The sequence below is a fragment of the Hippopotamus amphibius genome, chromosome 7 (assembly GCF_030028045.1).
Source record: "Hippopotamus amphibius kiboko isolate mHipAmp2 chromosome 7, mHipAmp2.hap2, whole genome shotgun sequence".
NCBI classification, from domain to species: domain Eukaryota; kingdom Metazoa; phylum Chordata; class Mammalia; order Artiodactyla; family Hippopotamidae; genus Hippopotamus; species Hippopotamus amphibius.
Genome location: NC_080192.1, coordinates 70138444 through 70165438, shown reverse-complemented (window position 1 = coordinate 70165438; position 26995 = coordinate 70138444). Strand labels below are relative to the sequence as shown.

General features: G+C 47.2%; 1 protein-coding gene across 7 annotated transcripts in view; it reads left to right on the top strand.

The window, feature by feature from the left end:
- Positions 1 to 26995, top strand: part of REEP1 (receptor accessory protein 1) — a 111157-nt gene that overhangs the window by 34994 nt on the left and 49168 nt on the right. For all 7 annotated transcript variants that reach the window (XR_009054799.1, XM_057742859.1, XM_057742858.1 and 4 more), the window contains exon 2: positions 19915 to 19987. Coding sequence is in view for 6 of the 7 variants with exons in the window: in XM_057742859.1 (XP_057598842.1) it covers positions 19915 to 19987 (73 nt within the window). In the remaining variant the exon portion in view is untranslated. The remainder of the gene's footprint in view (positions 1 to 19914; positions 19988 to 26995) is intronic.

The following is a 26995-nucleotide window of genomic DNA, read 5'->3' as shown; positions in this document are numbered from 1 at the left end:
GAAATCCTGATTTTTGTTTTATTCTTTTTTTTTTTCTTGCGGGATCTTAGTTCCCTGAGCAGGGATGGAACCCATCAGTGGAAGTGCAGAGTCTTAACCACTGGGCTGCCAGGGAAGTCCCTGTTTTATTCTTTTCTGTCTTAAAATTTTTTTCTTTAGTAAACATAAACAAGTGACATAAAGAAGTTATGTTTATGTTAACAGTAAGCAAGTTAAATCCAGTGGTTGAGTTTCACTAGGCCAATAGGTGTCAAATGGCTTGTAGAAGATGAACAAAAGGTGCTCTTTGCCCTCAAGGAATTTATGGCCTAATAAGGAGGGTCATATAAGGACACATAAACCAGGTTGAAAGGAGACTATGTTAAATGCTGGTAGAATATTCCCAAGTGTGTGGAAGGCACCCGTATATGATACAACCCTCCTTCTGAGAAGCTTAGAGAAGGGTTTCATGAAAAGAGTAGCACTAGATCTGGGTGTAGAATGGTGATTCTCAACCAGGAGCTCTTTTGCCCCCAGGAGACATTTGGCAGTATCTAGAGACTTTTTTTTTTTTACATCTTTATTGGATTATAATTGCTTTACAATGTTGTGTTAGTTTCTGCTGTACAACAAAGCGAATCAGCTATATGTTTACATATATCCCCATATCCTCTCCCTCTTGAGCCTCCCTCCCACCCTGCCCATCCCACCCCTCTAGGACGTCACAAAGCATGGAGCTGACCTCCCTGTGCTATGCAGCAGCTTCCCGCTAGCTATCTATTTTACATGTGGTAGTGTGTATATGTCAGTGCTACTCTGTCACTATGTCCCGGCCTCCCCTTCCCCTACTGTGTCCTCAAGTCCATTCTCTATGTCTGTGTCTCTATTCCTGCTCTGCTGCTAGGTTCATCTGTACCATTTTTCTAGATTCCATATATATGCCTTAGCATACAGTGTTTGTTTTTCTCTTCCTGACTCACTTCGCTCTGTATGACAGTAGAGATGTTTTTGATTGTCACACCTGGGATGAGGGGAAGGCTACTGGCATCTAGTGGGTAGAGTCCAGGGATGCTGCTGAACAGCCTTCAGTGCCCAGGACAGCCCCCTGCCCTGAACAAAGAATTACCTGGCTCCAAATGTCAATAGTGCCAAGGCTTCTAATCCAGTGCATGGGATTGTGGCAGACAGAGATGGGGAAGAAGATTCCAGGCAAAGAGAATGGTGGCAGAGCACAGCGGCAGAAATGCATGATGTGTGCACAGGAGTTAGCGGAGGGCATGGGAGGCTGGTGGGGTGGGCCTGGCTGGATGGTAGAGGTCCTCAATGCCAAGGCAAGCAGTTTTCTGTGGGCAGTAGGGAGCCACGGAAGTTTCTGGAGCAGTGGACTCGCTCCATCAAGAAGTGTGTCGTTTCTCATCATCCCGGCTTTGCCTCATTGCTTGTTCATCTGCTCACCCACAGGCTAAAACACACCCGTATTTTCCTGTTTTCCACCCCAGTCCATCCACTCTTTGTTTTCCGTGAATCCGAAGGAAAGCCCTGTCAGCACTCTGCCTTGCTGACCCGTGATTCCCATCTGCTGGTGACAAAGGGATACAGCAAACTCATGATCCCCTTTTGACCGCTTTACTTCCTGCTGCGGTTTCCAGGAATCTGCCACGGTGAGGGGTGACTGTCCACGTCTGTCCTCATGGCCTTGTAGCAGCTTTGCTTGTTCGCTTATCGCCACGGTTTGGGTGTTTGCTGACATCCTCACGCTATCTCAGGATGCAGAGCGGGGCGGGGGCGGGGGGGGGGGAGGTGGCAGCAGGGGGCAGCTCCTCCTCAGCCGTGTCCACACGGTGCAGGCGGCCGAGCAGAGGCCAGCGCTGGACCTGGGTCAGACTGTGGTCAGGGGATGAAAGAATGCCTGAGCTGGGGGAGGGGGGCCCCAGAACTCAACAGGGTGCTCTCCGCTTCTGTTCACTGCTGGCTCGTCAGCAGCAGAGCAGGACTGGACACCTGCTGTACCAGGTCAGTGCAGCAGGTACCAGGTCAAGTAGGTTAGTGATTTCTGAATGAAAGAATGAGAAGACCAAGGCCTGGGGAGGGATGGTGTGATGGCCCAAGATCATCCCGCCAGTTGGGATCAGAGCTGAGCCTAGAACCATGGTTCGTGAAGCCCAGTTGGGAGCCCTTCCCCTGTGCCCCACCCCGATTCAGGGACCCAGAGATCTCATCCTGGTCTCTGGCTGATACGGACCTTCCCCCAGACCTGCACCTTTATCCAGTGTTCTGTGCTCTAAACCCCTCTAAAGTTGCTTGAATTCCACTTCTCCCCAAACCAACCAACTAACCAACCAACCCACCCTAAAAAGCAACTTGCCTTCTCTACCTGCTGCCGTGGCACAGGAGCCCTAGAACTACCCCCACACTACAGCAGAGGCTTCCGGTTCCTTTAGTTGTACCTCCCAGGATAGAGCATCCCCCAGGGATACCTCCAGGGATGCCTCAGCCCAGGCATATTTCTCCACAGACCAGTCAGGGTGGGGATGCGAGGTAAGATCCTATTGGTACTGAAGTTTGAGCCGAACCGTACCATTTGCTGTGAAGCCTTCTTGGTCAAATGCACATAGGGAGAGGGAGTGGTGTGAACTTGTCCATCGTTTTCTCTCTGTGTGTTTGGAGGGACGCAGGCTGGACCTCAGGTGTCCTCTGAGACCACAGAACCTTCTGGGAAGAGGCATTTTCCTGATGTCACACAGTCAGAATGAAGCAGCAAGTCAGGGTAGGATGCTTTTATGATTCCACTGAGACACACCTCCGGAAAACATACGCATCGGCAATGTTAGTGTCCACTTCCCCACTCAGGTCCCAGGGAGGGGCTTGCAGGCAGCACTGTCCTTGGTCTCCCAGGCGCAAGCATTGCTGGGTCTTACAGGCACCAGAGCTTGACCCAGCCCCACCTAGGACTGGCGAAATAACTCCCATGATGGCACCTGTTTTACCCTTCACGGTAGTGGGACACCGTGGTGCCCTGTTCAGAGCCTCCCCCCAGGGAAGTGATTTCATGGATCTGTGCAGCGTTTCTTTTCAAAGTCTTTTCCTGTATATCGTCCCACTGGACTGGCCCACCAGCCCCTGTGCGGAGGAGATAAAACCAGTGAGTCTCCTGGGTGCTTGTCCCAGGACCCTCGTCTGGTGAGTGGTGCGGCACAGACCAGCACCAAGGTCCCCGAGCTCCAAAGTCTCCAAGGTTGTCCCTCCTTCCGTGGGCAGCTTAGGGTTCTGGCAGTTTTAGATTTACAGCCAGGCCACGTTCTGCACTCACAGGTGCTGACCCGCTCTGTGGGTGGGGAAAGCCTCTGGGTGTCTTGAGTCTGGGAGGAGGCTGAGTGGGTGGTTTGCAGTGCAGTTCTGGGCACGGAGCAGGCACTGGGTCTGCGTGTCAGAAGGGCGTGTGGCACACTCCCGGGGGTGGGGTGGGGGGAACCCTGAGGAGGAGGGGTAGACCAACGATGCAGTGGGGTCCACGGGGTCCCTCATGCTTTCGTTTGATTTCAGCAGAATCCAAGTCGTGTTACAGTTTGCAAGAGCCTTGAGAAGAGGGCTTATGTATTAGATATTCTCATTTTAGATAAATCAGCCCTCATGATGACTTAAAAAGATTTCCTCAGCAAAGCCTGAAGATTCATCATCATACAGGTAACGTGGGATCAAAATGTTTTACTGATTTTGTTCAGTCAAAAAAGTCGGGGCATCAGTTTAGCACTGAGGCTTTGAAATCTCACATTCTAGTTTCAGCCCTGACATGGGCTCGCTGTGTGACCTCAGCCTGGTTATGTAACGTCTCTGATCCTCATAGTGTGAGAAGTGGAGGTTTGGATCGTGCCTACTTCCTAGAGTTGTATGCATGCAAATACGCGTAGGGTGCTTAGAGCCGCGCTTAGTAATTGACACCACTTATTATGTGATGTTAACCTTTCTTCCAAAATGTGACGTGTTTCTTCTTGGTATTGGTTCCCTGAATATGAAGCCATCCCTCACCAGGGCTTTCCCTTATGCCTACCCTGTCATCATGGCCATTTGGGGCTCACAGCAGATAGAAAGAAAGCATATTGTTTTCATTCTGAATCAAACAGAATTTCTTTTATCGCCATCCTCAAAGCCAACTCTTTCTGTTATTCTGTGTTGGAATTTTTCTCTCCTTAGTGACCTAGTTTTATCCATTCTCTTCAGATCTGCAAAAGCAAATGGGACAGATGTTCAGAAGTGATTCTCCTTCTGTGTAGTTGAGAGGAATTATCTTTCTTTTCTAAACAAAGCAAACTAGTATATTTCAACTTCTTAACTCAAGCAGTATCCCATCACACGTTTTTTTCCTTTTTGTTTTTTTTTGGCTGTATTGGGTCTTCATTGCTGCATGTGGGCTTTCTTCATTGTTGTGGTGAGCGGGGCCAGCTCTTCGTTGCAATGCGAGGGCTTCTCAGTGCGGTGGCGTCTTTTCTTGAGGAGCACTGAGTCTAGGTGCTCGGGCTTCAGTAGTTGCTAGCACACGGGCTCAGTAGTTGTGACTCGAGGGCTCAGTAGTTGTGGCACACGGGCTTAGTTGCTCCACGGCAGGTGGGATCTTCCTGGGCCAGGGATCGAACCTGTGTCCCCTGCATGGGCAAGTGGATTCTTAACCACTGCAGCACCAGAGAAGTCCCTCCACGACACCTTTTAGAGCGGTACCAAGGATTACCTTTCCAAGCATCAAAACTGAAATGTTGTTACCCAAACCAGGGTCTCGCCTTCCTCTCTCAGGGCCCGGCTGCACTTGACGGCTGAGGCCCCGGGCGTTGTGCAGCCAGCACAGCGGAGAGCCGTGGGCTTCCTTCTGTTACCTGTAGGACAGGTGTTCTGGGTGACCAGGCTTTCCCAGGTTCAGAATGCCCAGCCAGACCCGTTCTTAGCAGCTGTCAGCTGCCTTTATTTCCTGACCGCCCCTCGTAATGAACATAACTCCCTCACCGTTGAGACACGTGCAGGAGAACCTCCTCTCAAAATCTAAATTTCACTCACTGCAGGGAACCTGGCTGTTTTCCACTTGGCTTTCTTTTCTCGGGCTTTTGTGGTCTGATCAGGGAGGCATTCTGGGCACAGGCCAAACATTGCTGCTGCAGACAATCTCTGTTCTTCCACGAGCAGTTGAGTCAGGTCTGGATGTGGTTTGCCTTCCTCTGGCTCCTCCCGTTTTGGGTGAGGTGACCACAGTGATTTTGTTGGCTGCCCGAGCCTTCCTGCTGACAAGCCCAGTGGCCTGGAATCCTGGTAATTTCTTATGAGCCACACAGTTTATAACCAGGTCACCTCAGATCTTTTCCGGAGCAAATCAAGGTATTAAAAAAATAAGTATAAAAAATATATATATAAAGTATCAATAGCAGGAACATACTTAGTGAAACTTCTGGATAGAACATAATATACAGGCTTTTCCCCCCCCTCTACAACCAGAACCATTTCAAAAATACATGTTTGCATTGCTCGCTAATTTTCATTCATTGTAAATGTCATTACATCCTTTATAATGAATTGAGATGGGTTTACAGTGCCTTCTAAAATGGGTAAATTTTATTTTGTTTGACAGTTTCAGTAAATTAAATGAATAGCATTGTACCATGAAGCAGAACAGATGTAACTTGAAAAATTATAAATTCTGTTTTCTTCTAAATTTGTTAGAATGAACTGTTTATGGATTAAATAAACCAGTGACTTGTATAATAGTATATTCTGTTTTTACAAAGCTTATAAAAGTGTGGGTGATTCTGAAAAAAGTATTCGTGTAAATAAAGATTTTTTTTGGTTCATAAACATCATACATTTATATTAATTGTGGTAAAAAAACACATAACAAAATTTACCATCTTAATCATTTTTAAGTTCAAAGTTCAGTAATCTTAAGTATATTGATTGTTGTGCAACCAATCTCCAGAGCTTTTTAATCTAATATGTGTATTAGATTTTAAAGTATATGTATGTATGTGTGTGCATAAAATCTCATTTTGTTTATCTGTTCATTCATCAGTGGACACTTGAGTTGCTTCCATCTCTTGGCTATTGTGAGTAATGCTGCTATGAACATGGGTGTGCAAATATTTCTTTGAGACAAAATCATTTTTAAATCTCAGCCACATTCTACTCTCTTAACTTGGCTGATTTTAACCATAAAGAAGTCAGTAACTCCACCCGCAAGACCAGCCTCATTTGGCTGTATTTGTTCACATAGTATCACAGGATTGTCAGGATGAAGGATGCAGCCTCAGTATAGCTGAGTGAGAGGGTTGGAAGGACCTGGGTTCATATCTGGGCAGGTGTGTCTACCACAGGCCCACATCCCTGCTGCAAGGGAGGCTGGAAAAGTGAACATCAGCTATCTTCAGTTTCAGGTGTATAATGTGAAAGCTTCCCTATACTAGGCGGTGGGGGTCATTGCCGTGTGGGGAACCAGAAGAATGATAAACGCTTATTATACCAGCTCACCAGCATCTAGAACGTTCATATCCTGTTAGGTCACCACTGTCTACCTGTCTTGAATGGGGTGGCATGGCTGAGGAGATCACAGTGTGACACTTGTGCTTGGGTGGTGAACATAAGTGAAGGACCACCATGTTCCTGGTGCTCGTGTGGTCATGGGGAACCTTGGGAAAGCCCAGCACTTGTGTCTGTGCTGGTTCTGCTCCATGGTTGTCTTCCCTACCTCTCTCTCTGGGGCCCAGGTCTTACCTTTCTCCAGGGTCCCATTTGAGTCCAGCTCCTTGGGAGCCCACCATTCTGCTTTTTTTGGATCTGTTCTTATCCTTTTGGTCAGCAGTGGATCTAGGTTTCATGGAGCCTGAAGCTTTAACAACGGAGGGAAGGCGCTTTCTCCGAAAAAGTCATTAAAACTTTGATGAACGTGTGGCTAGGACCCCTCCCGGGACCCATGTAGTTGAGGGGTCTTGAAGCTTGAGCTGCATTAGCTTCACTGTAAATCTGCTTCTGCTTATATTCTCTTTTTTTGCCCATTTAAAAACTTAGAGCATAATTTGTACACAGTGAAATTTATCCATTTTTATCATGTAGTTCTATGAGCTTTGACAAATGCATACAATCATGTAACCATGGGACTTTCCCGGTGGTCCAGTGGGTAAGACTCCACACTCCCAATGCAGGGGGCCCGGGTTCGATCCCTGGTCTGGGAACTAGATCCCACACGCATGTGGAAACTAAGAGTTCACATGCCGCAACTAAGAAGTCTGCATGCCGCAACTAAAAAGTCTGCATGCTGCAACTAAAAAAAAAAAAAAATCGTGTAACCATTATCACAGTATAAATATAGAACAGTTCCATCACGTCCAAAAATTTCCCCACACTCCTTTGAAGTCAACTCCCCCCCCCCCCGACCCCCAGCCTCTGGCAGTACATCTGTTTCTGTCTCTAATAGTTCTGTCTTTTTCAGAATGTCATATAAATGGAGTCAGGCAGCATGTAGTCTTTTGAGTCTGGCTTCTTTCACTTAGCGTATTGCATTTGAATTTCACCCACGTTGTTGCGTGTCTCACCGATTCTGTGCCCAGCTCTGGAGATGCTGAGATGGAGAAGGTCCAGTCCCCGCCCTCAGAGAGCTCACAGTCTAATGGAGGAGGCTCTTTGGCCCATCATCATAGGCTTTTCCTTTGATGTTTAGCACACAAAGCTTTGCTCTGCTATCTTACTCTTTTTTTTTTTTTAATAAATTTGTTAATTTATTTATTGGCTGCATTGGGTCTTCGTTGCTGCGCTCGGCCTCTCTCTAGTTGCGGAGAGTGGGGGCTGCTCTTTGTTGCGGTGCTCGAGCTTCTCATTGCAGTGGCTTCTCTTGCTGTGGAGCACAAGTTCTAGGCGCTGGGCTTCAGTAGTTGTGGCGTGCGGGCTCAGTAGTTGTGGCACGAGGGCTTTAGAGCGCAGGCTCAGTAGTTGTGGCGCACCGGCTTAGTTGCTCCACGGCATGTGGGATCTTCCCAGACCAGGGCTCGAACCCATGTTCCTTGCACTGGCAGGCAGATTCTTAACGACTGCACCACCAGGGAAGTCCCTGCTATTTTATTCTGACACACTTGGCACTCCAACAACTTTGTGGTCCTCATGAGAATAAAATCTCTTACCTTCTTGAGGTATCACATTGGACTGGAAAGAGCAAGGGGCTTGAAGCCACGTAGACTCTTTGAGTCCAGCTCACCCACTTAGCAGCTCGGGGACCTTGTGTTAGAGTCAGAATTTGGCACAGAGTGTGGCTGAAGGGCTGTCTGTTGAGTGGGTGTGTGAATGTGACCTCCTTAAGGCCCGGGTCCCACCTGTGTGAAAAGGGACTAATAGTCAAGACGTCCCCTGACTGCTGCGGGGATCAGTGCCTGGTACAGCGCCTGGCGGGCATCAGTAAGAGTTTGTCCTGCCCCCCTCCCTTCCCTGGAGCCCTTTGACACCCTCCTCAGACGGGTCCGTGCACTTTGTGCAGACCTCCAAGCTGGCTGGGAGCACCTGCCCTGTGGGAGCCACGAGGGGCGTGAGCTGAGCAGACAAGTCTCCAGAAAATCCCACAGGGACCCCACAGCTACCACCCCAAGTCCAGCGCAAAGCACCTCTCAGGCTTAATCCCCCACCCCCTCTTGCATGGTGCAGACAGGAAGGCCTGTGAGTGCCTTCTTCTCACCAAGTATATTCCTTGTAGGGGACTTTGGAGAAAGCCCACCAGGAGGAGAAAACCGTAATCCTTTACCAGGGGACCCTCTGGCTGAGGGTCAGGCCTCTGGCTCTCAGATCCTGGGAGGGACCATGAGCTGGGAGGTGGGTGGCCATAGGGCCGTCATCATAAAGGAAATCTGTTCTCGCCTTCAAAACAGAGTCAGCAAGTCTCAACACAGCAGTTGTTATTAATCAGTTATTTGTAAAATTATCTGTTTGCTGGCTGCCTTCCCTACCAGAGGACCCAGGGCACTTAGTAGATGCTCAACAAATAGTGATTGGATGAAAACGGTTTTGTGCCTAAAAGAATTGGCGTTCAAAGTGACTATTTCTCTAGAAGGGAAGGGAACTAGGATTTGTCATTCCTCTGCAGTGTCTCTGGGATGTTAAATCCTTACCTACAGTCTCCTTGTTTAATATGTGCGGTGACTGGTGAATGTAGGTGTTTTACTTTTCTACACTCAAGGAAGCTGGTTCAGAGGAGTTAAGAAACACACAGTCCCATAGCTAGTCAGTGATGGAGCTGGATCCAGACTCAGGTCCAACATCAAAACTCAGCCTCTGGATTTCTTAAGAATAGAAATCTCTACAATTTAGATTAAAAAAAAATATTCAGACTGATACTTGAGCAGGATATGAGTGGGTTGGATTGCAGAGTTTAATGCTTAACAGCATGAATTGAAAATTTGCAGCGTGTTTGTTCTGTTTTGTGCTTTTCTAAATTGGATTTGGGAGTATTTCTGTAATCCAATTTTAAATTCGGATTTTTGCCACACATATTACACACAGCTCTAAATAAGCAGTAAACCCCTCTCTGTGCTAGGGTGATGCGGGCTGTAGACTGGTCCTGGACTTCAAGGCAGGAGGTCTGGATTTGAATCTTATTGGATAGGAAAGGGGCCTTTGGCAGGTCCATGAACCACTCTGAACCTCAGTTTTTCATTAACTGTGAAAAGAACCCCAGTTATCTCAGAATTGCGGTCTGGCTCAAAGGAGCAAATAAGTGAATGAAATGTTTATGAGGGGTGTTCCTCTAGGAAGAGTTTTGTGTGTTAGTGGTCCAGGTCTGCTGAGAGAGAAGATTAGGGCTTCAAACACCCTGAAAAGAAAGAGTCTACAGACGGGTCAGGAGAGCCATGCGCCAGGGTGGTTTGTTTCTGCTCTGCCGAGATCAGCTTGGGCAGAGAGAGACCCTCATTTGTGTGAACAGCTGATGTACTTGGAACCCTGTAATTATACTGTCATCTGGTGTCAGTCAGTGTATAATGTAGGGCCAGAGTGGAATTCTCTTGGGCAAGGAAGCAGGCAACATTCTTCCTCCCTCTCTCCTGGTCTTCATCCATTCGTTCATTCACTCAAGGGCCGCTGCAGCCTCTGAGCCGCGCACTGCGGTCGAGTCGAGAAGGCAGTATGTCGTGGGCAGTAGAGTCACATAGACCTGAGTTTGAGTCTGACCCCCTCCCCTGAACAATTGTGGACCTGAATTATCTGATTTCACTAAACTCTAGTTTCCTCCCCTGTATTATAAGGAAAGCAGTTCCTGTCTCATGGGGCCACATGAAGATGACAAGTGATAATGCTTATGAAGAGGTTTGCACAGTTCCTGGTACATAATGAACACTCAATAAGTCAATAGTAGCTTATAAATCATAGTAACATAGTCTCCAAGGAGCCACAATGTGCCATGGGCCAGTTCTGCTGTTTTCCTATTTTCTCCCTCTAGCCTTTTAGAAGGTCGCAGTGGGTAAGCAGAAGCAGAGGCCCAAGGGTTGGGACTCACGGCAGCCAAAGCCCAGGTGGTTTGCTGTGTCATGAGAACCTGGAGCTGTGCGCCCAGCCTAAGAAGGTGCACAGCCTAGGCTTCTGCATAACTACTGTGAGTAAGGATGTTCCCTCCAGCAGCATGGAAAAGATCAGGCTTGCTCACCTGCATTTAGAACCTGCGCCCATAGTGTGTCTAAGACAGTCCTTTCAGAGCTATAGTGTTAACAGGAGGTGTGTTATGTTTTTTGTGAATCCTTGTTTTGTCACACATGGACCCTCCAGTATCAGGAAGTTGTCTCAGAGCTTGGAGGCCAATGCCTGGTCAGGTTTATGCATTTTTGGAGACAAATACACGCGTACACACACACCCTCTTCCAAATGCTTTTTCTTTTTAAGGTCAAGTTTATTGAGATGTAATTAGTAAAATGTACCCTTTTCAGTATGAATGTTTTAAGTGTGAACTTGAATTCTGAGTTTTGATAAATGCGTACAGTTATGTAACCACTGCCATAATCAAGATGCAGGAAGGTTCCATCATTTTCCGAAGTTCTTTCACTCTCCTTTGTAGTCAACCCTCCCACCCTCTCGAGTCCTGGCAACCACTGATCTGTTTTTGGTCCCTATAAATTTTCTTTTTGCCGAACAGTACATAAATGGAATCATACAGCATGTTGACTTTGGGGTTTGGCTTCTTTCACAGAGTATAATGCATCGGGGACGCCAGATGCTTTTGATTGCAGCGAGTTGAGTGGTCCTGAAATCAACATGGAAAACCAATAGCATTCCTGTATACCATTAATAACCAAGAGAAAATCTACTTTTTAAAACTCATAATACCACCCAAAACCCCCTAAAGTACTTAAGAATAAATAAAGCATGTCCAAGATCTTTATAGAGAATGTATAGTATATCATGAAAGGACATTAAAGAAGGCATGAATCGAGGAAGAGCCCATCTTCATGAAGAGGAAACCTGATAAAGATGGTGATTCTTCCCAAGTAAATCTGTAACTTCAGCATACTCTCAATCAAGATGCAGATAAAGCTTTTCATGGAACTTGACAAACTGTCATGAAATTCATACAGAAAAACAAAGGGCTAAAAATAGGCAAGACAGTTTTAAGAACATCAGGATTTATTATAAAGCTATGAAAATGAATACCTTGTGGTATAGGTGGCTGGTTAGTCGGTAGACCAGGGTAACAGAATGGAGAGCTGAACTCATACACCTGTTAGGAAACTTTACCTGTGGTGGTAGAACTGAAAATCAGTGGGAAAGAGCTGAATAAATATTATTGGGACAGTTGGGATCCTTACAGAAAAGAATAGAGTTGAATCCCTAACTCAAAGCATACATAAAGATAAGTTCCAGATTAATTAAAACCTAATAGTGAAAAAGCAAATGTTAAACACTTTTAAGAGAAGATATGTGACCATGATTGCCTCAACAAGATATAAAAACAAAGCTATAAAAGAAAAGATTGATGTATTTATCATATAAAATTTAAAACTTCTGTGCAGCAGAAGGCACCCCAGCAAAGTTAAAAGAGCTTTTTATTGGGAAAAGATGTTTGCAGTGCATATGTCCAAGACATAATTTATACCCAGAAGTCACAAAGAAGTCCTAAAAATCAGTAAGAAAAAGATGAATAGCCTAGAAGGGTAGAGCAGGGAGAGGGTAGGGCCATAAATAGCTCAGTTAAGGGGATCAGGTGGCCAAGAGGCATACAGTGTTGATCAAAAACTTCAGTTGTCATTAAGGAAATATGAATTACAACAAACGTGAGATACTGTTTCACACCCATCAGAGTGGCAAAAATTTTAAAATCTGACTGCATTAGTTTGGCGAGACTGGGGAGCATCAAAACTCGTTTACATTGCAGGAAATAATAGACACTGGTACAACCTCTCTGGGGAGTGGTTTTGCACTGTCTGAAGGAATATGCTGTGCCGTGTGACCCAGCAGTTCCACGCTGTGTAAACCCTAGAGAAAGTTTCACACGTGCCGAGGGAGACGTGTATAAGAATGTTTGTTCCAGCCCTGTTTGTAATAGTAACAACTTGGAAAAATGCATCAATAGGATGGATAAACTGTGATATAGTCACACAGTGAAATAGTGTACAGAGGTTAAAAATGATCTAGAAAGACAAGTCTCAGCCTGGATCAAAATGTCAAAAACAGGGAATTCCCTGGTGGTCCAGTGGTTAGGACTCCGTGCTTTCACTGCTGAGGGCGCGGGTTTAATCTCTGGTTGGGGAACTAAGATCCTGGAAGCTATGCAGTGTGGCCAAGAAAATAAAAAATAAAAAATTTCAAAAACATAAGTTTGAATGAAAAAAATTTCAGTGGAATACATCCAGTGTGATTCCATTTATATAATGTTTAAACAGATATAAATGTTTTTTGTTGTTGTTTAGGCATGGCTTATGTAGTTGATAAAAACACGCTAAGAATGGTAAGCACCAAATTCAGAATGGCACTTATTTGGGAGAAGGAGGGAGGGAAATGTATGAGGAAAGACTATGTAGGAGACTTCAAACATATCTCTCATGTTTTCGGTTTTCCCGTATTAAAAATTATAGCATTTACTGGAATGCTGAAAGGAGCTCAAGAACCAAGAGCACCCTTCTGTTAGAGAGTAAAAATGGTCTTGAAAATTAACTCTCATAGACATAAACCAAAATTGATTCATAAATTTTTAGGGAAAAGCCTACATGGACAGTAATTAGAAATTGTATTTTTTTTGCATCCGTGCCGAGCGCGTATCTCTGCCAGCTCTGGGCCCCGGCAGGTGGGGGGTGGGGCGGTGGGCGAGTGTTGAGAGGAATCCGTAGGCTCGGCTGAGGTGAAAACCAGCGTGGGATCGCCCTCTGGGACCCTCCGCTTCCAGGGGCTGCTGCTCTTCAGCTTGGTGAGCCCGTCCCTCGGTGGGGCTCCGTCAGGCTTTCCACAGACCTCCCATCTCTCTTCGTATGAAATTATAACGCCTTTTTGGAGATTAACTAGAGAATGAAGAGAAGCCCCTACGCCCTACTCAGAGCAGGTATCATGTCATTCAAGCTGAAGGAAGAGAGCATATTTTTCACTTGAAAAGGAACGACGACTCCCCTCCTTGAATGCCTGACTGCTGGCACCACCCAGCACATCATCCTCTGCTACCAAGTCCAATAGATGATTCAGCCGCTCTGTAATTAACAGAAGATGACTGAGTGAGGAAATGGACTTGTGCTATTCAGAGGAAAGAAGAATGTCTTTTCTTTCTTTAAACAACAGGGGAGACCGACAGAGATTCTTTGCTTGACCAAACTTCAGTCAGCTTCCTGAAACTTCTCCTAGGCCCATCAGTGTAGTTTGTTGTAAAATCTAGTTTTAGCAAGAACCTCCCCCCTTCCCCCACATCCGATCACTCTGGATGTCTGATCAGGTTCTTCTTCTTTTTTTTAATTTTATTTTATTTTGGGGCTTCCTAGGTGGCGCAGTGGTTGAGAATCCACCTGCCAATGCAGGGGACACGGGTTCAATCCCTGCTCCAGGAGGATTCCACATGCCACGGAGCAACTGGGCCCATACGCCACAACTATTGAGCCTATGCTTTAGAGCCCGTGGGCCACAACTATTGAGCCCATGTGCTGCAACTGCTGAAGCCCACTCACCTAGAGCCCGTGCTCCACAACAAGAGAAGCCACGGCAATGAGGAGCCCACGCACCACAACGAAGAGTAGCCCCCACTCACCACAACTAAAGAAAGCCTGTGCACAGCAAAAATAGACCCAACACAGCCAATAAAATAAATTAATTAATTTAAAAAAGTAGTGCTGCTATGAACATGGGGGGGGCGTGTATCTTTTTGAATTATAGTTTTGTCTGGATATATGCCCAGGAGTGGGATTGCGGGATCATATGGTAACTCTATTTTTAGTCTTTTGAGGAACCTTCATGCTGTTTTCCATAGTGGCTGCACCAACTTACATTTCTACCAGCAGTGTAAGAGGGTTCCCTTTTCTCCACACCCCCTCCAGCATTTGTTAGAAAATTTGTTTCTTTTTAAATATGGCACACCATTTAATAAAAATTATACATACATGTACATACAGAAAAGTACATAGAACATATGTGTACAAATTAATATACATTTGTGATTATAAAACAAAACTCTGCTTGACTGCCATCCAGGTCAAGAAATGCAGTATTCCAGAAGCTGCTTCTGTGTGGTATACCATTTCTTAAATTCATTTTATTTTATCATAATTTGAACAACTGTACAAGTAGGTCTGTTATTTTACTTATGTTTAAGAAATTAATTTCAGAAAAAATATTGCTAGCGTTGATTTTTTTTTTTTACGTTTGCAACATAATTTGGCATTGGGAAATGTTGGTGCAATACTGAGATGCCTGAGAAGACTGTGGAAGACACATGGTTTGCAGAAGCCTTGACCCCGGTTAGTAACCGTGGTGCCACAGCTTGTAGCTGAGCGATTGCTCCCCTGCAATCACTCCAGCCTCCAGGGAATGGTGGGCAGTCCTCCTCGGTGACTGTAACGGGTGTCACAGTCACCGTTAACTCCTGTGAGCGATACTTCTATTCCTTGGTCAGAAGTTGATAAGCTGCTTCAGGGTTGCATTTTCTTGACATTGGCCAATGAGGTGGGTGTATGGTCTTTGCCATTTTGGACTGCCCCCTCTTTTCTGAGCGCTTGCTGTCTTGCCTGGAACCCTGGGCACTTTTTAAAAACTCTTGGGGTAGATCGCCCATGTTGGGTGAAGGGTCTAGGGCTCAAGGACCGAAACCCAGCACCCTAGGCCAGGGTTTCTCCACCGTGGCACTTCTGATGTTGCGGACTGGAGCGTGCTTTGTGGGGGCTGTCCTGTGTATTTGTGGGGCAGGGGTCCCCAGCCCCTAGCATCTAATGCCTGGTGATCGGAGTTGGAGCTGATGTAATCATAACAGAAATAAAGCGCACAATAAACGTAACGCGTTTGAATCATCCGGAAACCATCCTTCCACCCCGGTCCTTGGAAAAATTGTCTACCATGAGAGAGACCCCTGAAAGGCTGGAGACCGCGTCGTAGGGTGTCAGGCAGCCTCTCTGACCTCCACCCCCGAGGTGCCCGTCGCTTCTCTCCCTTGTGATGACCCGAGTCTTACCAGGCAGCGCCCAGGTGTCCCCCCGACAACTAAATCCCCCCTGGCTGGGAGCCGCTGCCTTAGAGGATAGAGCTGACCTGAGGTCCGTGGCGCTCCACTGCAGCTGTGGAAGAGGTGGGGGAGGCAACCCCGGTGAAGGCCCTTAACTTGGAGCAAGAGGAGGAGTGAAGGACAAAGATAGAGGGAATGCTGCAGGCAGATAAAGGGAGGCCGTCCGTTGGGCTGGGGGCTTCCGGGTAGCAGTAAATGGCAGTGGGCAGAGGGAGGGTGGGTGCAGAGCTCTGCGGCTCCGAGGTGCCAGGCGAGGCTCCGTTCACAGGTAACTGGGAGAAGTGTGTCAGCACAGAGCCCGTCTCCCCTCCAGAGAATAGCACTCAAGCCTTCCCTTCCTGCTCTTGAGCCGACCTTGAGCTCTTAAGCAGCTTTAGATCTTTCTAAGAATGTTACTGCTTTCCTCTTGACCTTGTAGAGAGAGTTACGTGAATCTCTCAAGTGGGCCGAGTTCCTTGGAGAGAGTTTGCAACTGGTTGATATGTATTCGCTCACCGGACATTTGTCCAGCACCCACTTGGGCAGGGGCTGCGGGAGGTGCTAGGGACCCCAGTGATCACCCAGGCGTGGGTGATCTGACTCAGCAGCCCAGGCAGCTCTGGGAGAAGACAGTAAGCCTGTTGTCAGGCTGCCCGGCTCACATCCCAGCTTGGCTTCTGTCTGTTGTGTCTCTTTGGGCCTCAGTGTCCTGGTCTGTGAAATGGAGCAGTAAGAATTCTTATCCTGTATGGGGATAAGGATTGAGAGAATGTGTACAGCCTGTAGAGCAGCGCCTGGCATTAGTGAGCGCTCAGTGATATTATTATCATTATTTTTAATGTTTTTTTTTAATTAAAACTACTACATAAGGACTTAACAAGTGTCAAGAAAATTCTGAGGGACAAGTGACTGAATACTCACAGAAGTGACTCTTTCGAGATGGGTCTTAAAGGATCAGTGAGACTTTATGGTGGGCGGGGGGGAAAGAGTTGTGGGAATATCGTGCACTAAGATTCAGGCAGGAGAGTAAGCCGGCAGGAAGTCACCGATTGCGAGTGTGCGAGCAGGGCTCACTGGGGGACGACTGCTGGCCGTGGCGTCTGCAGCTGAGGGAGCAACCGGGTGCCGGGAAGCTGAGAAGGAGAAGGGCCTTGCCAGGGGGACTCGGTCTGAATGGACATACGTGCCAAGCCCCTTTGGCTTGGACCTGCTTCATTTGTTACTTCTTTTCTCCAAAATAGATTTAGAAGAACTTGCCCTTTTCATCCCGTTCTCCCTCCCCTGGGAAGTGAAATACAGAGTCTGCTCCCTTACATGGCAGTGTTTCTGAGCTTTTAGAGACTGGAAAGCAACTTCGTCTTGCTGTCCCTGTGCTGTCAGATGGGAGCCAGGTCGGGGGAATGCTGGCAGCCACTTCACATCTGAGCAGCAGGCGGACGGAGCACAGGCCTCCCTTCTGGGTGCCCGTGAGGCTTCCCACCTCTGTGACTGCTCAGGGGATGTCATCGGCCATCGGGGTTCACAGAGGAGCAGGTCCATGGGCCATAGGGTGGAGGTGCACTTTCCACCTGTCGCTCCTGCTGCTCACAGTGCTGCCTCAGGGCAGGGGCTGGACACCACCCTGGCAGACGTGGCTAGTAACCAGGGCATCTGTGCCAAAGACGGTGTGTTTATTTCTCCGGAGCCTCTGGCATTGTGCCCGAGGCTTTGCTGAGTCAGCCCGGTGCCGTCTGGCATCCCCTCGATGCTGAGACCTCAGTCCCAAGGTCACGAGTGTCCCTTGGATGGCTCTGACCTTTGCTTCACCACTCTCTGAAACTTCCCAGAGGGAACACATATTTACTGAGCACTTGCCAGGCCCAGCGGGTGCGGTTACACGAGCGAGATAGACACCATCCTTGACTTTGTGGAACTTAGTCTTGCAGCGAAAAAAGAATAGATACATGTATAAAATAACTGAATCACTTTGCTGTATACCTGAAACTATTGCAACACTGTTAATCAACTATACTCCAACATAGAATAAAAAGTTAAAAAAAAAGTCTTGTGGGAGAGACATTGAATAAACCATTAGCAGTGATACGGATAAAGGCTGAGAAAAGGGACTCTCCAGGGAGTGGCAGTGAAGAACGGGAGAGGAACCGAATCTTTAGGGGGTGCTGAGGTCAGGAAAGGCTCAAGGAGGAAGGAAGACTCTCCCTGGTATCTGAGAATACTGCTTAGGGGCGGGGCAGGGTAGGGGCATTGGGGAGACTCCCGTCTCCAAGCTGGCTCGTGACAGAACCCAGTGGACTTCCCCGGGCTGCCTGTGTCTTTGGCACTGTGGCCATCCCTCTCTTTCTTATATGTCTTGCTTCCTTTCAGACTAGTCTTTTGTCCCCTTAGCTGTCTTATCTTGCTCCCCAGATACAATTTCAGCCTTCCTAGAAGATGGCCTTGCTCTCCAAGACAGCGGGCAATGGTGGCAAGAAGCCAGGCACAGGGGAGGCCGACCTGACTGCATCCCAGCCCCTGCTTTACTCCTAATGGTCACGGAACTAGACAAGTACAGACTAACCACTCCACACCTTGGTGCCCTGTCTATAGGAGAGGTTCTCGTTACCAAGGCTGTCAGAGGTCATGCCTGCAAAGTGCTTAGTGCAGGGTCTGTATAAGTCAAGGTTACAAAGCCCTTTCCCCTTCTCTTTCAGCACCAGAAACAGACCAGGTTCAGTTAGCTTTCTGTTTTCCCCTGGAAACCTGATGAATGTGGAAGGTCAGGGTGTTGTTACCTGGCTGCAGCTTACGGTAAAGCTGAGCCCAGCTTGATAAATTGCATCTGTCTGGGGGTTCTCTGTACGACCTCCCTGATGAGCGAGCCATGGCTTTGGTCTTCCTGAGTGTGGTGTCTCCTCGCACGGCTCTGTCCGTGGGGTTGTCACAGGAGATGCTGGCCCTTGTGGGGCCGGGGCCGCTCTCATACCCATCCAGCTTGCACCTGAATTGACAGCTGGGGGTAACCTCATCTGTCAGGTGAAAGAATGAAACCCTTCCAGCTCCAACATTCTGTCCATTCATTCATTAAAAAAAAAAAAAAAAATCCATTGAGAGTCTCCTGGGAATTCCCTGGCGGTTCAGTGGTTAGAACTTCGCGTTTTCACTGTTGAGGTTTAATCCCTGGTTGAGGAACTAAGATCCCACAAGCTGTGCAGCATGCTCCCCCCCCGCCAAAAAAAAAAAAGAGAGAGAGAGAGTCTCCTATGTTGTAGGTGCTGGGAACACACTGTTGAACAAAATAGATGCATTCTGTGCCCTTGAGGCACTTACAGCCCAATGGGGGGATGCTGTCCATCAAAGCATCACCCAAATAACAGTCAAAGAGCACCCTGTTCTTGTGTACATCGCCCTATGAGAGTGTCGTGGGGAGATCTGACCTCGTCAGGGAGGTTGGGCAAGGCTTCCATGAAGAGGTCATATAGAGCTGGGATTTGATGGATGGACAGGCATGAACCAGACAAAGAAGGGGGAGGGAAGATGCCAGAAGGCGAGAACAGCACAGGCGAGGTGGAGAGCATGAGGGCATGTAGAGCTATGCTACGCAGAGTCAGATTATTTAATAACCTAGCGCGTGGCCCTAGCCCTGGTGGGTCAGTGAGAGCTAATGCCCAAATAGTCATGCTGGTGTCATGATTTTTGCTTCTGCATCTCCAGAGCGGTGAGAAGCGAGAAGCAGGTTAACGCAAGGTGGGGAGGAATGTGTGTGGTGGGCGGAGGGGTTGGCTTGGTTGGATTTACAACTTGAACAGCTGATTCAGGCTGCAGGATGCTGAAATCAAGTCTGAAGGGACTGAAATTTGAAGAAACTTGGAGTGACACGGTTTTGATGGGGAAGGAAGCCCAAGGTGTGGGTGGGCTTAATAGAGCATCCGATGGGAATGAGCAGCAGGGAGAAATGTTTGACCTTAAATTTCAGGGGTCTTGGATGCTCAGCTTGGCTTCCCACTTCCAACCCTCCCCCCGCTTTGGCTTCCATGACCCCAGTCCACCCTTCTGCATTGCCAAATGACAGATTGAAGGAAGGTGGGTGTGGAGCTGTAACAGGACGTAGAGGTTTCTAAGCACATCCCAGCCGTGAGCAGAAAAGCTTCAGGGCATTCGGAAAAATAAATCAAGCCCCACAGCAGCATTTTCTGTAGCTTGGAGATTGCTTCTGGCGTCAAAGATGACATTTTCCATCAAATAAGATGAATGAAAATCACATTTCTCTTTTTTTCCTCTCTCTCTCTCCCCTCCAGGCTAATATTTGGCACCCTTTACCCTGCATATTATTCCTACAAGGCTGTGAAATCGAAGGACATTAAAGAATATGTAAGTAGCACTTTTGGGGGGCGGAGGGTGGGTGGGTGGTGATGGGTTTAGGTTGGCAGAAGCTGGGCATGAAGTGGGGGGGAGGTGGATGCCCTCTTTGGTGGGGACTTGGAGCAGGGCAGTATGGTGACCTGCTGGGTTGTGACCCAGCAGTGCTCTCTCGTCTAGACCTCCTCTTTAGAACTAGGGTGTGGAAGTGAGGAGACTGGGGAGGCCCAGTGAGAGGAAATGGAGGTCCCCAGTGGCCACAGGCCACCCTATGGCCTTGGAAGAGTGACTTCATCTCTCTGAGCCTCAGTTTCCTTGTCTGGACTGGAAAGCAGTATGACTGGGAGACAGTCTGGCCTTAGGGGCAGGAGTACGTGTCCTAGGGTCCAGCACACCCTGTTCAGCAACTCTGATTCCCATTCCGGTTCTGTGATTTAAGCTCTGTTGCTTTATAAGCTTTTAGAGGGCAGGCGCTACCATCGTCCTGTGACTGTTTCCTCCAGCACCTCACAGACGGCTGAACACACGGGAAGGGGATCAGGAGTATTCAGCGGGTGGAGGATTGTATTCCTGCTGGGTGATTTGGGTGCCCTCGTCACAGTGCTAAACGTGCTGGGCGCCTCTAGGCAGGAGCACTATCAGACCACCTCTGATTGATAGATACCTGCATGGGGTGGCTGGGGAGGGAGGGCTGTCCCCCTCCAGGGAGGACAGAATCCCAGGTCAAAGTACAAAGAGATTTTGTCATCGAGAGACTGAAGTCAGGCTGTGGCTCTGATATTTGATTGACGCAGTGCTGGACAAGAATCTTAACTTCCAAGAGCCTTGGTTTCCTCATCTGAGCAGTGGGTGGATATCCACAATCCTAGACCCTAGTGTTGTGAGGGACAGAGTGTCTTTGCTCTCCTTTTACTCAGAAGAGGTCACTTGGCAAATTAGGCACAGGTAAAGAAATCATTCAAAGCAGGCTTGGAAGTCCTTATTTTCTCAGCTTTCCTAGGATGTCTTTAGGATGAAACCAGCTACCTCCAGATCAGCTCAACCAGAGCTGCCTACACCCACTCTCCAAGTTTCCCAGAACTGCTTGCCTGGCTCGCATTTGCCACCAAGCAGGGGATCCAGACAGGGCATGTTCTTCTCTGGAGGCTGGGTCCCCAGCATGTGTCTGTGAAGGAATCTCAGAGTGTGAGCTATAAATAGCAGTTAAGTTGCAAGCACAGGACCTCATGATTCCTAATGGACTTGACCCAGGGGGAAGCACTGGGCAGTCTCCTCCAGGTCTCCCTTTCCCCAGCCCCTTCCGGTCTGGGACGTGGGGACGCTGTCCCAGGGAAGGAGGCAAAGCTGGGGTCACCACGGTTCAAGGTCTGATACTCCAATTTGCAGGGGTAAAATCTCAATTCTGTCCGCTCATCCAGGAAAGAGCAAACCCTGGTGAAGTGTTTTGCTCTATCTAAACTCCTGGGAGCCTGGTTTATGACCAGAATGGCAATTCATTAATTCAAACTGAAAAATATAGCTGACAAGCGGAGCAGCTGTTTGTGTTGGCGGTGAGCACGTGCTTTTCCCAGGAGGGAAAGTTTGAGAGTTAAGATTAGGTGGTTTCTCGGTAAACATGGAACTGGAAGAAAGGCGGCCAGTAGTATTCAGGGAGACCTGCCTCCTTTTCCTGAACCTTCTCACATGTGCCCAACTCACACACTGGAGTGCACGCTCACACACTTTCTTCCACACACACTCACACTCACTTCTTTCCTTCCTTTTGACCCACAGACCCATTTGTCCAAGAGAGAAACCTGGAAACTTCCTTTGGCTCCTGCCTCTCCCTCCCCACCCATCCCCACCTACGCACCCGGCTGGTGATCTCTTTCCTCCTAATAATCTTTCAAACCAGGTCTCTCCATCTGTGCTGCCTCTCGGTGAGGCTGTCATCATTGTTCCCTGGAATGTCACAGTGACTTCCTGTATTTGTTTTTTTATTGCCACTGTAACAGATTACCACGAATTTAGTGGCTTAAAAGAACACAAATGTGGGCATTCCCTGGTGGTCCAGTGGTTAGGATGCTGAGCTTCCACTCAGGGGCACAGGTTCGATCCCTGGTTGGGGAACAAAGATCCCACAAGCTGAATGATGCAGCCAAAAAAAAAAAAAGAAAAAGAAAAAGAAAAAGAAAAACAAGCCACCAAAACCAAAAAAAATTAAAAAAAAAACATAAATGTATTATCTCACAGTTCTGAAGTCAGATGGGTCTCACTGGGTTGAAATCAAGCCTCCTTTTGGAGGCTGTAGGGGAGAGTCCATTTCCTTGCCTTTCCCAGTTCCTGGAGGCCACCTGCATTCCTTGGCTCGAGCCTTCAGGGCCAGCAGTGTTGCATCTTTGACCGTTCTTCCGTAATCCCATCTCCCTCTGACGGCAGCCAGCCGGGAAGGGCTCTCCACTTGTAAGGATTCATGTGCTTGCATTGGGCCTGCCTGGATAATCTAGGATAATCTTCCCATCTGAAAGTCCTTAACTTAGTCTACGGCCATAGCACCCTGAACACGCCCGATCTCGTCTGAAAGTCCTTAACTTAATACCTGCAGAGTCCCTTTTGCCTTATAATGTAATATGCTCACAGTTCTGGGGAATAGGACGAGGATATTCTGGGGGTGGGGGCCGTGATTCTGCCTGCCGTACCTCTAAGTGGTTCCTCCACCTCCTGCCCCTCATCTCATGCTCTGTTGTCCACATCACTTCTACAAGCCTTTGAAACATGGAAATCTATTCATTTCACTCCCCCTGGATCCTTTAATGACAGCTTATCACCTGCAGGATCAAGTCCAAACCCCATTAGACAGTGTTAAAGTTTCTTAATCTTGCTCTTCCTACTTTCCAGCCGCTTCTCTGCGAGCATTCAGTGGTCTTGATCTCAACGCCCCAGGTGTGGGCTGTGGGCCAGCGATACATCCCCTGGAAGCTCGTTAGAAATGTGGAGTCTCAAGCCCGACTCAGACCTCATAAATAAAGATGGGCATTTAAAAAAAATATTTAAACTTTAAAAGTTTTATTTATTTTTAATTGAAAATTTTATTTATTTATTTATTTATGGCGGCATTGAGTCTTCGTTGCTGTGCCCAAGTTTTCTCTAGTTTTTGCAAGTGGGGGGCTACTCTTCGTTGAGGTGCAGGGACTTCTCAGTGCGGTGGCTTCCCTTGTGGAGCACGGGCTCTAGGTGTGTGGGATTCAGTAGTTGCAGCATGAGAGCTCAGTAGTTGTGGCTTGAGGGCCCTAGAGCACAGGTTCAGTAGATGTGGGCTTAGTTGTGGCACACAGGCTTAGTTGCTCAGCGGCATGTGAAATCTTCCCAGACCAGGGGTCAAACCGCTGCACCACCAGGGAAGTCCAGTTTTTCTTGGAGTATAGTTGATTTACAATGTTGTGTTAGTTTCAGGTGTACAGGGTACTCTACTCAAAAATAAGCATTTTTAACAAGATCCTCAATTTGAGAAACACTGCTCTTAACGTTCATAGCTCTTTGTGTCTTTCCAAACTTACTGCACTAGTCAAGGTTTTGGAGCAAACACGTAAACAGAAAGGAATTTATGAGAATTCATAGAATTAACTAGAAGCCTGGGGAAACATACTCAGAAATTGGGAAAGATCCAAGAAGGCTGGTGACAACCAAGCTTATGCCACACGAAGGGTCTGGTTAGGAAGCTACTGACCAGGTCAGCACCCACGGAACTGGCTGCCAGCTGCCTATGTCTTTGGAACATTCCATGAAGATTTAGAAAATCTTGATTTTTCTAAGAACCTTGATTTTTTTTCCAAGCCTGGATAATAGGCCTTGCCTCCCATAAACACGCACATGCTGGGAGATGCCCTCCAAATTAGAAGGCTTTGGATGCCTGTAGTTTAAAAAAATGTACACACACACACCTCTCAGAGATACTGCACGTTCGGTTTCAGACCACAGCAATAAGATGAATATCACCAAAAAGCGAGTCACACAAACTTTCTGGTTTCCTAGGGCATACAGAAGTTGTGTTTACACTATGCTGTAGTCTTTTAAGTGTGCAAGAGCGTTATGTCTAACAAAACAACATGCACACCTTTATTAAAAAATAATGCTGTTGGAGGAATGGCAACAAGACTGCTTAACCGCAAACCTTCAATTTGTAAAGAACGCAACATCTGCAAAGTGCATTAAAACGAGATGTGCCTGTATATTATATACATGAAAATATATAACATCATGATCTATATTACAGTTACTTCTTGGGCTGCACAACATCCATATCCACTCCTTTACCCAGATTTTGGCTTTTAGAAAAGCCTTCCGAGAAGAATTCTGTACTACTCATTTACTCGCCAAATCCAAATTTCTTCATCTGAGTCCAGCCCCAGATCCACTGTCTCTGGCAAAGGCCTCTCCTCCTCTGCTTCTGATGGGATCCAACCTTCATATTCAGCACTCTAAAAATTAAATTGTCAAGTGAACCATCAGTGACACAGCCCATATACTATATTAGGGAGAGAAGGAGAATTAAGAAAAATAAAATTAGTTAAAATATTTAAATCTATAAATAGCACAGAAAGGAAGAAAATGTGGATAGAAGTTACGGTCATGATTTAAACAAGTGGTCATGAGTTCATAGTTAGTATGTACGTCTTTTGTTACAATCTAATTTAAAAAGGGGTGAAATCATGATTCTTGTACAAATATAAAATTAACTCATGTTGAAAAGTTTACTTAACTCATTAAGTAATGTGGGAACCAGTAAGGTGTTAAAAAGCAGTTCAAAGAGGACTCCAAAAAACAGGTGTATGTGAGCAACGACAAATGATGGAATGCGTTTGTTTATAGATATTCACTTGATTTCTTGGGAAATGGGGCCATTGGACCCAGTCGTAGCTCCACTGGACAAAATTCTTTTGCACCTTGTAGACTAAATCATTTACATTGTGATCAGTTTTCTGTAACTTACAAAGTTGCAAAATATCTCAAAGACATTGTACAAGAAGACACCTGCAGAATTACGATAACTCAGAAGGCTGCTCGGGACAGCAACTGGCGTTCCACAGGACACCCATTCCAAAGTCCTTCACAACTTTTCCTAGTACTTCCCTCTTCCACCATCCAATCCATGTTCCCTGTGCCTTCAGCTTTAGTGAGTGTGGTTTCTTCTCCAAGGGTGTGGCCTAAATCTTCATTGCTGAGGAATCTGAGGCCTTAGTATTCTTGCCTCTGTAAGGTTATAGTAATGACCCACTGACTTTACCTCTGAACAGGACAATACTAGGAGATCCCCTAGAGCAGAGGTCTCCAACCCCTGGGCCACGGACTGGTACTGGTCCGAGGCCTGTTAGGAACCAGGCCGCACAGCAGGAGGTGAGTGGCGGGCAAGCGAGCGAAGCTTCATCTGCCGCTCCCCATCGCTCCCTGTCGCTCACATTACTGCCTGAACCATCACCTGCGCCACCCCTCCTCCCCGTCCATGGAAAAATTGTCTTCCATGAAACTGGTTCCTGTTGCCAAAAAGATTGGGGACCACTGCGAGGATCCTTAACTTCCATCCACCCTCCTTCCTGCCACATTGTGTAGTAGCAACTCTAGTTCCCCTTGACAAGCAGGATCAACCACCCCATGAGAGCCTGTGAGCCCCTTTATGATCTACTTCCTAGTGGCATGGTGGTCCTGAAATGGCCAGGTGACCTTCTCATCTCTGCTTCCATTTCATCAGAACCATTTTATAGTATATCCCTGGTGGAAGCATCCATCGTTCAAGTACTAAAATTATTAAAGAGCAGAGCTAGGAGGTTTGAGGATGAAAAGCAGAAGTGTTGTGAGTGGGTTAGACCAGTGATTCTCAAACGTTAACATGCATATGAATAAGCAGAGAGTTTGATTAAAATACAGATTCTGATCCATTAGCTCTGGAGCGGAGCCTGAGTTTCTACATTTCTAACAAGCTCCTAGGTGATTCCAGTGGTGCCAGCCCATGAATCACACTTTGAGTTGCAAGGAGCTAGCATTAGGCTTAATCATAAGAAACACCACCCTCATTTCCTTGGCTTCTGAACCTTTAAATTCTGGCTAAGATGCAGTACCTTGTGTTGGTCACTAGTTCAGAGAGGAAACTGCCTCCTTTAGGGCAGAATATCTACATCACAGAATGCTGACTGCCATCTAGTTCTTCTCTGGAACGCTCCAAAGCTCTTGCAGCATTTTATAAGGCTGGCTGCCTCAGGGCATTGGGGTACATGATTAGATCAGTGATTTCCCCCCCAAACATGAGCCTAATGTCTTATTTATTTTGCTGTAAAAGAGGGCCCTTGGCCAGAAGCAGGGCTGGGTGGGATATATCAAAATGAAAAGGGTACTCACTGAGTCCACAGCTTGCTGTATGGCTGCCAGAAACATGGCAGTGGGAAAAGCGAGTCCACGTGCCCAGTAAATGAATATTCCAGGAAAGGGTCTATGCTGCCTTTTCTATGAGGGAAAGGGCTTGGTATGATGAGCTTGCTCCTAGGAGGCTGGCTGGTGCCTTTAAGATATGGTACCATCCTAGAGATGCTTAGTCACTCCTGCTGGCAACTTGGTGTCTGGGCAGTGGTCATGGCCAGGTTGCTCTTGGTGAAAGGGATGCACATTGCTGAGCCTGTGTGTTCCCTCTGCTTACATGACCACTGGTACATGAGTCTACTGAACACGCGATATCATGCCTGAAGTTAAAGGCTCGTAGTCATCCACAGGGCTGGTCATCTCATCCTCCTGATTACCAAGAGCCTCCTCTTTCATCAGGACCTTCTGGCAAGTGTTAGCACGAGTCACAAGTATCTGCTTTATATGGGTCCATTCATGTAATTCCAAAACCACCTCAACACTAATCACTCAGTCTTGTCCCTTCCAAGTACCTCATCATCTATCCAAATTCTTACCTGGTGTTTTAAAACGTATCCCAGATTTGTTTTAAACAGGTGTGATAAGGTATGCAGACACAGAAATGACTCACGGAGGAATAAGTTTTTACTTGCA